Source organism: Pseudopodoces humilis, chromosome 8 (genome assembly GCF_049639895.1).
Source record: "Pseudopodoces humilis isolate 2021_Gansu_Grassland_sample_001 chromosome 8, ASM4963989v1, whole genome shotgun sequence".
In the NCBI taxonomy this organism is placed as follows: Eukaryota; Metazoa; Chordata; class Aves; order Passeriformes; family Paridae; genus Pseudopodoces; species Pseudopodoces humilis.
In genome coordinates, this window is record NC_142207.1 from 19,913,197 (window position 1) to 19,926,071 (window position 12,875).

A 12,875-nucleotide genomic window follows, 5' to 3' on the forward strand; every position below is an offset into this window, starting at 1 on the left:
CTTTGTTCTTCTGAACCCAATGTCTGCAAGCTCTGGATGTACTCTTCCAGTATTTTTCCAGGAACTGAAACTAATTATCTGACTCCTCTTTTTTTCCCACCTTCTTTTTTAAAGAAGCAAATATTCTCTTTTCTGCTTTTCCACTCATCCATGTACTCTATGGATGTACTTTGTAACCTGTTCTTTCTCAGTTCAAGAACAAAATCTTTCCTTCTTCTCACTAGCACTAATTGAGCTAGCCACTGGACTGGAGCTAGCTGACCCTTTCAAATGAAGACTGATAAAAAGATAAGAATTACAGCTTTTCAATGTCTCTTTTGTTGATGGTTTTCCCTTCCTTATCCCTCCTAAGTACCAAACCAAAATTTTTTTCTTTTTTTTCCCCCCTTATTTCCAAAGCATTAGCAGAACTATCTTGCTACCCCTGACATCTCTTGCAGCAGAAGTGTACCTCATATAATGTGTTGCCTTTATTATTTTGTTCTCACTCACACCAATACATTAATTCTTTTAATATAAATGCACAGACTAAATGCACAGTGTACTTCTCCTACTACTCTCTTTAAATCTTAACATATTATTTCCTAAATTGCTACAGCTTTTCAGAGATAAACAAGGCTGAGAATTATCATTAGAGGCACAGACAGGCAGTGGGAAGTGGTAAGGAGGTGGCAGAATGCCTTGTCCTAGAAATCAGCATAATGTTTTAAAATTAACATTTAATACATCCAATTGTATTATTAAAGGGCAAGACCCAGCCAAGTAATTGTAATTGTACAGGCCTGTTTTATATTAAAAGTTCAAAGTTGATTGAGGTCATACATATATATCATATTTCAACAGTTTAAGTTGCAGATTTATAGATTGCTCAGCATCGGTATGAAAACCAAAAACCCTTCTAGTCAAAAGGTTAATTATTATCACCCCTTGCTACAGTCACCATTTTCCTACAAGTCTGCTCAGAACCTTTGTACTTAAATTCACATCAAGTTTTTTAGATTTCAGAATTGAAGGAAAGCAATAGCTAAAGTCAGACTTTCAAACTGTATTAGTATGGAATGACATGGGTTCAAGTGAAGGAACATGTTATTTGCACTGTTGCACAGGTTATTCCTGCATCTCTGTGTACATATACAATACCTGTATGCAATACTATCAAATTTAATTAGCCTACCCAGGAATTTTTCCAAAGCATCTAAAAATTACATAACTAAGAAACATAAACTTCCAAGAAAAACAAACAATCAAACAAAAACCCCAAACACAAAACTATTTAAAAAAAAACAACTTTACTATGTCAATTGATTTTTCTCTGTAACAGGATCTTCCACTGCTAGCAATCATGCCTGAGAAGAAACTGCGCATGCTAATAAGTAAATCAAATTCCTAAAGGTAGTATCATGAGTTCATTCAGTTTAACTTCTCTTGCTTTAAAAAGGTTCACCAGAGCTCCCCTACTTTAGTAATACAATAGTATTGTTGAAATCTCTTTTCCCCTAACTGTAGTCTTCAAGGCCCCAAAATAACCTGCTCATTAGCCTTGGTCTAGTTCATTGTTTACACAAATAGGCCAAAATGTACTTCCACTTGCAGAATGAAGCTGAAGCTTTCTGAAGGAACACTATCAGCAATGCTCACCTATTCAAATTCTAAACAGAGGGGCATTCATAGGAAATGTCCTTGGATTCTTGTGTTTCATGGCAATAGACAAATGCCTGATTATTTAATTTCTCAGCAGCACAAACTAAATTCTAATTGATTGCAGATGAAGAATGAAAGGTTCCATGAGCCACACGGTCACACAGCTTACTTTTCAATTACAAGCTCTTTTTCAGCTTTTTATACAAATCAAATACAGATATTAGATGCAATTTTTGAAAAAACAAATGTTGTACTCCTGTATGTAGATAAAGAATGTGAGAGGTAACAGAGAAAGTCAGGTTGACAATGTCAGAGTATTCAAGGTGATGAAGGGCACACAATTCAAGGCACATTCTCAGGTAATTCAAATAAACTCCAATATGTGCCTTAGTTACATAGAGGCATAGGATCAAAATGACACTATGACAGATTCATGACATGCTAAGTAAACTGAGGCACAGGATATCCAAGTAACCGCTTTCTGAATATATTTTTAAAATATCTTTCTAACACAATAACAAATTAAGAATCCAGTCTTCTATGCCACTATCAAGTGGATATTCCAGCTTTAGCATTCATAACTACCCTAGAGTTTAGTCTATGGTTTAGTTTGCCAGTTTGAACATAGAGCTATCACTCTTCAGATTCACAGAATACATTAAATTTCCCTTCTGAAGACAGGCACAAAACTCCTTAATCCCTTACAGAGCAAACTGTGCTGGATGTATTGGAATACCTTCCACACAAAATGAAGACATTGATTCCTGAAACACTCACACCTCAGCCTGGCAAAGGCAGCAAGCTGGGAACAGCTGGGACCACTGCAACTTCCATGGCATTTAACCAAAATATGGTGCAATGTACAAACACAGACTCTCTAAACAGTTCACAAATTACTAAAAAGCATTTGAATATTGTACATGGGAATCTTCATCCCCAGCACCCAAGCTGAAAGCAAATTAATTCCCTTTGATTCTGTAAAAGCCTTGTGTAGTTGGAGTTGTATTCTGGAGGACTGCAAAAGGGGTCAGAACAACTGCACCATATTTGCACTTGTTTTACAGAGAGTCTATTGCCAGTCTAACTGTAAAATTGCTCAAAAAAGTAACCAAATTGTTAGAAAAATACACTGTGATATTTTAAGGCAACAAATAAAAAAATTTAGACAAAAGAATGCAGAAATAAAAAGAGTGTTCCTGAATTCTACAGCATCTTTAAATGTTTTAATAAAGAGCATTAAAATAAGAATTTTTATACAATTCAAAATTTGTTACCTTGGTCTTCTGATTGGATTTTCACAACAGAGTTTTCTGTTGCTTGTTTCTTGGCATTCTCCTCTTCTTCTTGTGACCATTGCATGTGGTCCCTGCAGAAGGAAGTTGAAGCACCAGCTTTTCAGTAGGGTTTTTCATAATATTTTTCATGAATTAGTCATGAATTAGTTACACTGTCTCAAATACTTTTTTTAATTTTTTGAGCGCAAACAAATAACTACAAGGAGAATGACAGTTAAAACCTAAGTTTCAGTGTATGATAGATAAAAATTAATTACTAATTAGGTAAAAGTCAAGCGATTATGAAACATGTCCCAACTGCAAAGAGACTGAAATAGAATGTATTTCTTTTATTAATAACAGGATTATATATATTTTGCAAATTGAGTGTTTTTACAGAAGTGTATTTTGAGTATCCCATTAGAACTGTATTTAACTGAATAAAATAATAGACCTACCAACAAACAGCCTAATGCAAGAAACACCTCACATTAATAGTGTTTATGATAAGGAACTAAGGACTAGAAAATAAATCAGCTGTTCTGAAACAAGAAGCATAATCCACCTATTCAATTGGAACAGGTGGAACTGACGAACAGGGTTTTACTTTTCTGGGGAACACAAATAGGTACCATTTAAAAAAAACAGAATGAGATATTTGTAAGAAAAGTCAAGCAGTGCCTCAATGTTTCCAAAGTCTATGTCATCTATATTTGAGTAAAGTGGTTACCTAAATGTTATGTTAATCTATGGTCACAGAACCAAGCCCAGATCTGACCCTGATGACTAAACTGCCTTCCCTGCCGATTCTGGATATGGATCAGACCACAATGGGGAGTGTCCAAAAATGTGCTGCAGGACGTTTTCCAAAGCCAATCAGCTGTCCCTCCAAATTGTCCAGACAGAACAGATTAGATAATATAATTCAAGTAATCTATTAAATCCTAATCCTACTGAAATCAGCTAACTGAAAGCCCACGACTAAAATTCCATTGGTTACTATGGGAAAAGGAAAAAGGTGCCAGCTTGAAAAGAGTTGATTATCTCTAAAAACTAACGAGTATCTTCCTTTTCCGTACTTGGTGACTTATAGGTAATTTAATTCTTAGACCTTCACTGTTCCTCCTGTTAATTGGGGGAGACTAATTGGTATGTATTTGTCTGCTTGCCTCAGACTTGATTTCCGTCTCTCTACAGAAATATTTCTCATTATTGTCCTCAGCAGGTTGCCTCTCCCCTTCCTGTATTTGTTCATATACCAAATGTTCCTGTGCAGTGTCATGTCTCTGAAAGACATGCTGCAGTAGAATAAAACTGAATGACCGAAGCATTACCAGGCAGACATCCTCTCGGAAAGACCTGCTTCCTTCACTGCTATCACCGGTTTTGACCTTGCCTATTCCAGCAAGCTGAAACCAAGGACTATTCAGATGGCAATAATACACAGTCAGCCCTTCTGACAGATGACTTGCTGTGCTGTAATCTTTAGCTTATCAATTTTAATCCATCATTGCATGTCTTTCAGAGCCCTTAGGGACTCTACACACAATACTAAAGGTGCCTGAAGCCCTCCATCTTCATTAACAGCCTTTTTTTTCTCTCCTTGGAAATTCATAAAGCCCCTTTTGGTGCTTTTGTAGAAATTTCTATATGGTAGATCCCAAACAATACTGCTCCAGCACTATTTGATCAAAATCTACAAAAGAGGAGACATGGCATAGTTCTTACACAAACCATTTACATAGTAGGGATGCTTCAAATGAGGCTTCAGCAACACAAGCCAGTACGAACACAGGACAGCTAAGAATTCTAAGCACAGAAATGTTTAAACATGGAAGTGTTTTAAGCTGAAGACTGAGTAGCAAAGCAAGCTATCCATTTTAACCACACCAGGAACTGTTAACATAAGTAGGCCTGATATAAGATCAAACAATGCTGCTTTCAGTTCAGCCTATTCAATATAGTCCTTTTCCACTAACTTGTTTGCTAACTTAGGGTTTAATGATCTGTGTGATCATGTGAAAAATGTGTCAATACAAATCTGTATAGAAGCAGGCATTTTTTGCTCCAATATTTAGCATCATTCATTACTTCTCTCTCAAAACAACAGAAAAGCACCACAATAAACATTAGAGCATTAGTTCCCAAATTTAATTTACTTGCTATTTCTAGCAGCAATGGTAGCAGCTCTTGGCTCTCTGCCAATTCACACAAAAAGAATGCCATTTTATGAACTACCAAAGATGATGAGTGGAAAACAAAAAGACATCATACATCAGTGTTAGAGAAGATGAAGATCTTATGCTCACTTATGCTCACCCTGTATAATCTATTTAGCACTACCACCACACATCCAAATTCTCCTTATCTCCCTAGTGAGTACCCTGCCAATGCTGTGAGCTTCAGAAACAATGACCTACCCCACACCATAGTCAGGTTCTTGATTTATCAAGACCATTATAACATGCACCTCTGCTTCAATTCAATTTCACCTGTTTTCCCATCTGAGCTACATGGATTCATCTACACATCCACTTTCTGAAAAACCCTGTTTCTTTCACTTCCGTCTTCACAATCCATCCAAACCACCTGCATCAAAGTTTGGTAACTGTGTTAGACAGTCACCAAAGGGTAGCAGGAAAAACTGAAGCTATATATAATCAGTTTTTTGGAAGGAAATTATAAAACGAACAAACAGAGTTTCATCAAAAATCAATGTTACAGAAAAAGGGTGGCCCTTTTCTTAAAATCTTTTCCTACCTTGATTATATAGCCTACATTTCAATCACCATTTACACGTGTAAAGGATTCATCCACCTAGCAGCAAGCACTAAGCCTGGAAGATGCTTAAGAACTATACTGCATATAGATTCATGAAACACAAACTTTACACTCTTAACACAATAATCAGGCAGCTTCCAACTTCCTGGACCAAGGAAGTATAGCCAGCTCCAAATTTAGCCTTAAAGTGGGGTCCACATCTTGGGGACATCTAGTTTAGAACTAACAGGTGACTAATCTAGTTGTGTATCTTAACTAATGAGTTAAGCCCAAATGTAATGACTAAAAAGAGTAATGAAGATACTAGTTTATTAACAAGAAGAAAATCTTCTGTATCATATTCTTAAGACTTTCATTCATCAGAATATTGATATAATCTTTTGAAATTATTTCATTGAAAGGCAAAGTGGAACAATAAAATGGGTTATCAAAAAAGTATTTTAAAATCCCCTGCAAGTTAAAAGCTTGTCCAGTAATGTCTCTGACAGCTAACAGCAGAGGACACCTCTGAGGAAAGTAAAAGAATTGCAGATTACTTCCATGAAGTCATCTTAAGTCCTGAAATGTCTCATGTTACTCCTATGTTATATTACCCATTGGTTATTGTTGTCACATCCAGTCCCTTTTCCTAATTTTGCTAAACCTTTGCTCTCAAAAATGGTGACAGAATTAAAAAATACATGTAAGAAGTAATTTTTTTTATAGTTTCTATGTTTCCCACTTCGCAACAAATATTCCTTGAGTTTAATGATGAACTTTAGAAATAGAAATTCCTGGTCTCTTCCTGGTCCAGATATTCTACTTTCTAGATATATAATCTTCTATCACTTCCTGTATCACTTACTGTTTTGTGTTCATCTCTATTCCACAATCAAAAATCTTTGACTTTTCAGTCTCATTTTTCCCACTCTGTCGACTAGCAGTCTCACTCTTTTCTGAGCACCCATTAATCACAAAAGCACCTTTTAGAGATGGAGACGTTGCAAATCAGGGCAATTCTTATTCTTGTCAGCATTTACACATTGATGTCTTCTCTATTACACTGCTTACTTATGTTAAGATTCAATTTACTTTTCTTGATAATTGCAGAGTGCGTGAAAATTTCTTCCGAATTATCTGAATTTTCAGTACACCTTTAGAAGAATATGAGTAATATGAGTAATTTATATGTTCCCTTCAATTTTAGACTAGCCTGCTAATCCAGTATGCAATATTGTTGTACCTAGAAACTTCTGTATTCTTTGTCTCCTAATTGATTACTGATCCATAATAATATTTCGCCTTTCCCTCCTCGACTATTTGCTTGGCAGCTTTTAAGACAAGTCACTGACAGCTTGTAACTGTCAGATTACTTGTGACAGTCTCAGGTTTCCTCTAGTGCTACCTTCATATGCCTATTCTGGCAGCACCTTTTTTATATACCCATACCATTATTCATCAGAGTAAACAGTATACAAAATTATCCGAAAATCAGCCTTGAAGAAACATCTCACCACATATTATGCTCAAAGACCTTAGAAGGATCAGTTAAAATCCGTGATCCGAGTGGAACTGCTGGTCGTCTATTACTTTGGTACCTGTGTTGCATCTTGTTTTTCCTCAGACATAAAGCAGAAAGCCTTGTAATGAAGTTTGTTGTGTTGAGAGACCTGAAAATACATTTAACTTAAGTTACAGTTTTGCAGTAACCTAATTGTTTATGTCACTTACATGAGAGACTGGTCAAATAACCAAGAACAGGTATCAGATTTACTAAAAATCATTTACTAAAGTATCAATTCAAATGCTTTTTAGAAAATGGCAACATCCCTTCAGTGTGCTGAAAGCCCAAATAATCCCAAAGTAGGCTACTGGAATAAAACCAGTCAAAAGATAAATTATCTGGTATCATTTCAAAGTCCTATCAGGGAGGAGAAGGAAAATAGACAGTAAAACAATAACCCAAGGCTGATATTGTACCTTTATGAATCCAAGCAAGAAATGATCAGTAAAGAAACCACTTCTTTTAGTGGGTACATACTGTCAGCAAACCTGACATTTTTCACCCCACTCATTTTCTTCAAAAGATTTCACTCTGGAACTGTGACTATGGTTTTATGCTTTTAAATAGAAAATAAATATATTTTTTAAGTGTAAACATAATGCACGTAAAGCCTTCTAACATTTCTGCCATGTATTTTCCTGATCCCTGTACAATTCCGTCTTTGAAATGTAATGGTTATACATGTTTAATTTCTATCAACGGAAATTATAAAGTGATTCACATTTTCCTATTACATGTATAATTTTATCTTATATTGCTATATTTTACTTTACTTAGAATATCTTCATAAAGGATGAATATTGAAAGAAAACAAGTGTGTGTAGGTAGTATTAGCATTTTTGGTGGGGTTTTTTTTGCATATTCTTGTTAATGTAGGCTTTCTATGAGATGAGTAAAATGAAATACCCCTCCTACTACTTTTACCCTGATGGGCTTTTGTTCTTTTTTCCTTAAAATTATTCTAAATCCTATTTTTTCCCCGCCTTTTCTCTCCCTTTTTTTTTTTTTTTTTTTTTTGCAGTGCTGCCTCTGTAAAAGCCACACATACAAATTTAATGCGCTGGAAATACAAAACATAGTTACAAAAGAACAGGCACAAGGCAGTACTAGAAAACATTCCATGCAAATTGGTTGCAAAACAAAGATTTATATCTCAAGGAAAATAGTAGCATTTGATCACAAGCCTTGTACTGTGAATTGAAAATTATTAATCTGTACACAACCATACAAAGACTGGGAAAGGAATCACTTCAATTAAATGAACAATTCCTCCTTCAACATGTACTTTTAAATGAGTCATGCTTTAAAAAGGGCATTGTTTATTCATTTTAAGCCTACAGGGAAAAAAAAAGGGAAAAAAAGATTAAAATTTCTTTTTATTTGTCAAAGTTTAAATAAAATGTAGTTTGCCTTATGGTTGAAAATGCCAAATAAAACCACTGTTAATTCTGGTTGCTGAGACTGCAATGTTAGCAGGACATAGAAGCACTGCCATACAGTGAAAGTGCAACATTTAGACCAATTAAAAAATCAAAACTTCTAATGTTTATGAGTTTATTGTGGCTTTTTTTTAGCTGTGGATCAGCAACTATAACAATTCCAATTTATACTTCAATTAGTACAAGTTGTTCATGGTCTTTATTTGAAAATATGTATGAATATTTCATAACATAATCCACAATTATTAACATATATGGGATATAATGAAATAATAATTATTAGACATGAAAATTAAGACATAATGACAATTCCTGCAAAATGTGTAATTTACATAAAGGCAATGAAAAATAAAATTTTTGAAAATAAAAACAAAGTCCTCCAAAACCCAAAACCACAATCCAAAATTCTCATTATTAAATTATATAAATGCTTGGATAAAGATTGCATTATAACATTGCAAACTGTTTACAAATCCTCTTCCTCCCTCCATCATTTGAAAAGACCTGAGTTAGTATCTTGCATTTCCTGTGCCAGCATTGATATTCACCATAAAATACAATGATTCAGCTGCTAGGCTAGTCACATAATTTTTCTTGGCTTTCTAAACATCTCAATAAGAACATGAAAAGATGCACAGATGGGAACTATAGTCAGATGTCTAAGATGATCTTACATCAGTAAAATCCAGATATGCAAGCCTTTCTATGAAAAAGTAAGCCTTTGAGTGATAATTGAACAATTTTAGTAGATAAATTCTGAAAATGCAAGGCGAGTGGGTGAGGAAGTTTACTGTTGCAATCAATGTTACATGTGAATTAACTCCCTGAGACATCAGAAGAAGTCATACACAGATCATGAGATTAGTGGACAACATGGCTACTAAAAGCTCAAAAGGCATTAAATCACTTGAAAGCCTAAATGACATTTTCTGAAGTGAGTCATTGCTCAATTGTTTAACTGAAGTTTGTTAATGAAACACCCTTTCTTGTTAGCAGGTAGGATGATCTTACCCTGAAGTTATGACAGCAACAAATACTACCTGAAAGAATTTGGAGCTCTTCCCTGTTCACAGTCACAGTTGGGAACAGTTTCAGTTTGATTATTAATCAAAACAATTCAATTTTCATCTTTAAGGAAATTAACATAAAACTGAATTACATTAAAAATTACTAGATTTTGTGGCAGAATAACTATTTTTCATAAAAAATCTTTAAAGAAACAAAGCACTTGATACCCATGTTGAAGAGCAACACGGAAGTCTTTGTTTTCCCATGGAGCATCATCTTTTACACTTTTGTAACAGTTACAAGTACAGATCAGGTCTCAGTTTAATTTAGAAATTTTAAGAAACAGCCTTAAAACTCCTTCCCTCCTCAAACAAGCAAACACAGCATCTTTAGTACAGCTTTTGGCAGGTGGACATGGAGAAGAATGTACACACATCAACTCCTAGCCAGACCTGAAGTTCGAATTAATTGATGTTGTCATTAAAACCCTGAGCAGTCACACCCATAGAAGAAAAATTAGACAGAGAAAAGAACTGCTCTAAGATTTTTTAACAGTGAGTTACACCTCGAAATATATTGAAACCACTTAACTGATGAGGAAAATTCTTTAAAAGTATCCATTCTGAGAGATTTCAGAGGAAGAAAAACCCAAACCAAACCAAAACAAACCAGAAATATCCTATTACTTTTATCCAAGAACCTAATTTAATTAATTTATTGGATGAAAATATTTTGACAATTGGCTGATCTCCAACTACAAATCTAACAACTTCTTCCATCTCCAATCACTAAGCCTACTTGTAGAGTCTCTGTTACAAAGGCAAAAATAGCCTATACTAGGAACACCATGTGCAGCTTTTGTTACATTCCTAGACAGAAAAGTATTCTGGAAACAATTAACTTCATACAATTACTTCTGCTTGGTACCTAGAAGCTTATCTATACAACATTTGACCATTAATCCTCAAGGCTCTTCTGAAAAGCTTTACTACTCTGTATTATCACCATCAAACACTACCAAAACTCAAAACACCTTCCACAAAACAGATGCAAGTGGCAATTAGGAACAGAAAGGAAAAAAAAATCAAGATTATGGTGACATAGAAGGTATAACCATGAATTACAAGTGGTTATTTTTAAAATACATACATATTAATAGTTCTCAATATTTCCAGTCTGGGTGGGGGTGACTTTACAGTCAACCAGACTCATTCATTAACTGAGTGCTTAATCCTATTCCATTTGACCAAGTGACTAATCATGCCCTCTTGGGGCTTCATAATTAGTTCTTCAATCATATACTTCCAAAAAATTATGCACATTTGAATCAACATGGTATTTCACAACTTCTCAAACTCAGCAAATCTAAAACTTTCCTTTCTCATGCACTAAGAATGATGTAGACCTCCCTGTGGGCATACAGCAACTTCAGTGAAACTGCTGCAGAGGAGTGCCTCCCAGGGGAAAAGAAAAACAAAATAAAATTTTTTTTGATTTATTCTGATTCTGATTTATTCTTATTCTGATTTATTCAGAGACAACAAAATTAAAATTAGTTAAAAAGCAAAGCAGATAAAAACAAACAAACCTGCCCCACCAGATATGACTTTAGTCACATATATGTGTGCTGAGTGAGAAGGGCCTGTTCTTCCACAAACTGAGAGGTAGCCTGTTAAAAATAGTCGAGCAAAGAGGAAATAGTTTATGCAATGAGAGAGAAGGGGAGATAAATCCTGCAGATTTACTGGAAACATTTACTTGAATAATCGAAGAAGGGCTCCTTGTTATCCTGCACACCCTCTGCTGGCTGCTACTTACACGGGAAGGAGGAAAGAAAAAAGCTATTGAGACTTTATGTGAATGTATACACATACTTGCACAGCGAAGATACATCTATACCTCCAAATGCAATCACTTAAACTATTTTAACCATATTATCTACAAAATACTGAATATTCAAATGTATTGCCTAAAAAGAGATGATTTGTCTCAAAACAAACTACGGGATTTTTTATTAAAGCTGATGAAAATTGGGATAGACCAGCATGAATTTTACTACTGTTTACAGCATATATTGAAGAACCTCATCCATTTACATTCTTGCAGGACTCTGGACGTCCATGCAGACTTTGATGAGCTACAACCTGCCTTACCATTTCTGAAGTCACTGGGATGTTGCAAATCCAGACAGTACGCTCCACTTACTGCCCTAATCAGCTCTTTGAAGGAGCAATTGCAACCACCGTGTTTGTGTTTAGCTCCCTTCAAGAAATAACTGCAAAGCACCAGAAACTTAAAGACCCTCTCTTTCCTTCAGTATCAGTGAAGATTCAAGGTTCCACTCACATCCTGAACAACAGACACGGGCACACAAAAAGATCAGCAACTTTTGATTACCCCATTTGGGCGCTTGGCCTCTGGCAAGGAAGAGAAACAAATCTGTCCACGGACTTCAGTCGCTCTGCCGGCAAGTAACAATTGATGACTATGATAATATTCGGGATGTAGCCCTAAAAATACAAAAATGAAGTGTCATACATCTTAAGAAGTTTCTGTTGACCTTGGAGTTTTAAACGGGTTTCAACAAATCCCTTAACCTTCCCCCCAGATCTGGGTACACTCAGTCCCACACCGCCGTACCCGAACAGGCTCGCGGCCGCTGTCCAAAGGCTCGCAGGTGCCAGGTCGGGCTTTCACCCCCGCGAATTCTCCGCGCCCAACCCCGAGGGCTGAGCACTACAGCAGGAACATTTTAAAAGAAAGAAGATACCAGTTTCCCACTTCTCCTTAACCAGCTAACACTAACAAAACTTTCCTGCCTTTATCTATGAAAACAACTGGTAAAATGCTTCCATCTGCACGCCCCGTACGTCGAGCGCCCGCATCTTTCAGCGCAGGGGAGGCCGGCCGGGGCAGAGCTCCTGGTGCGCGGGCGGCTGCGCGGGCGGCTCCGCGCTACCGGCCGGCGGCCGCTGCCGGCGATTCTCACCAAGCCCTGAGCAGCGCCTGTTCCTGCCTGGTCCTCGGAGCGGTGCCTTGGCAGCGTCAACGCCGCAGCGCTCCGGTTCGGGAGGGTAACCCCGCTTCGCCCGCCATCCGCGGGCACCACGCGGCCGCCTGAGCCGGCCCGACCCGCCCAGGAGCGGCGGCGGCGCTCCGCGGGGCGCGCCGGGAGGTGAAGTCCGGGCG

The 12,875-nt window shown here is 36.7% G+C and overlaps 1 protein-coding gene across 4 annotated transcripts in view; it reads right to left on the reverse strand.

Moving 5' to 3' along the window:
* Positions 1-12,817, reverse strand: part of METTL8 (methyltransferase 8, tRNA N3-cytidine) — a 45,675-nt gene extending 32,858 nt beyond the window's left edge. For 2 of the 4 annotated variants that reach the window (XR_015773055.1, XM_014249546.2), the window contains exons 1-4: positions 12,676-12,817; positions 12,084-12,196; positions 7,190-7,345; positions 2,916-3,007 (exon numbers count right to left, since the gene is read on the reverse strand). Coding sequence is in view for 3 of the 4 variants with exons in the window: in XM_014249546.2 (XP_014105021.1) it covers positions 2,916-3,007; positions 7,190-7,345; positions 12,084-12,088 (253 nt within the window). In the remaining variant the exon portion in view is untranslated. Of the gene's footprint in view, positions 1-2,915; positions 3,008-7,189; positions 7,346-12,083; positions 12,197-12,675 lie in introns of those variants that run through there. The other 2 variants (XM_088058576.1, XM_014249550.2) reach the window with 2 other exon arrangements.
* Between the last annotated feature and the right edge of the window lie 58 nt (positions 12,818-12,875).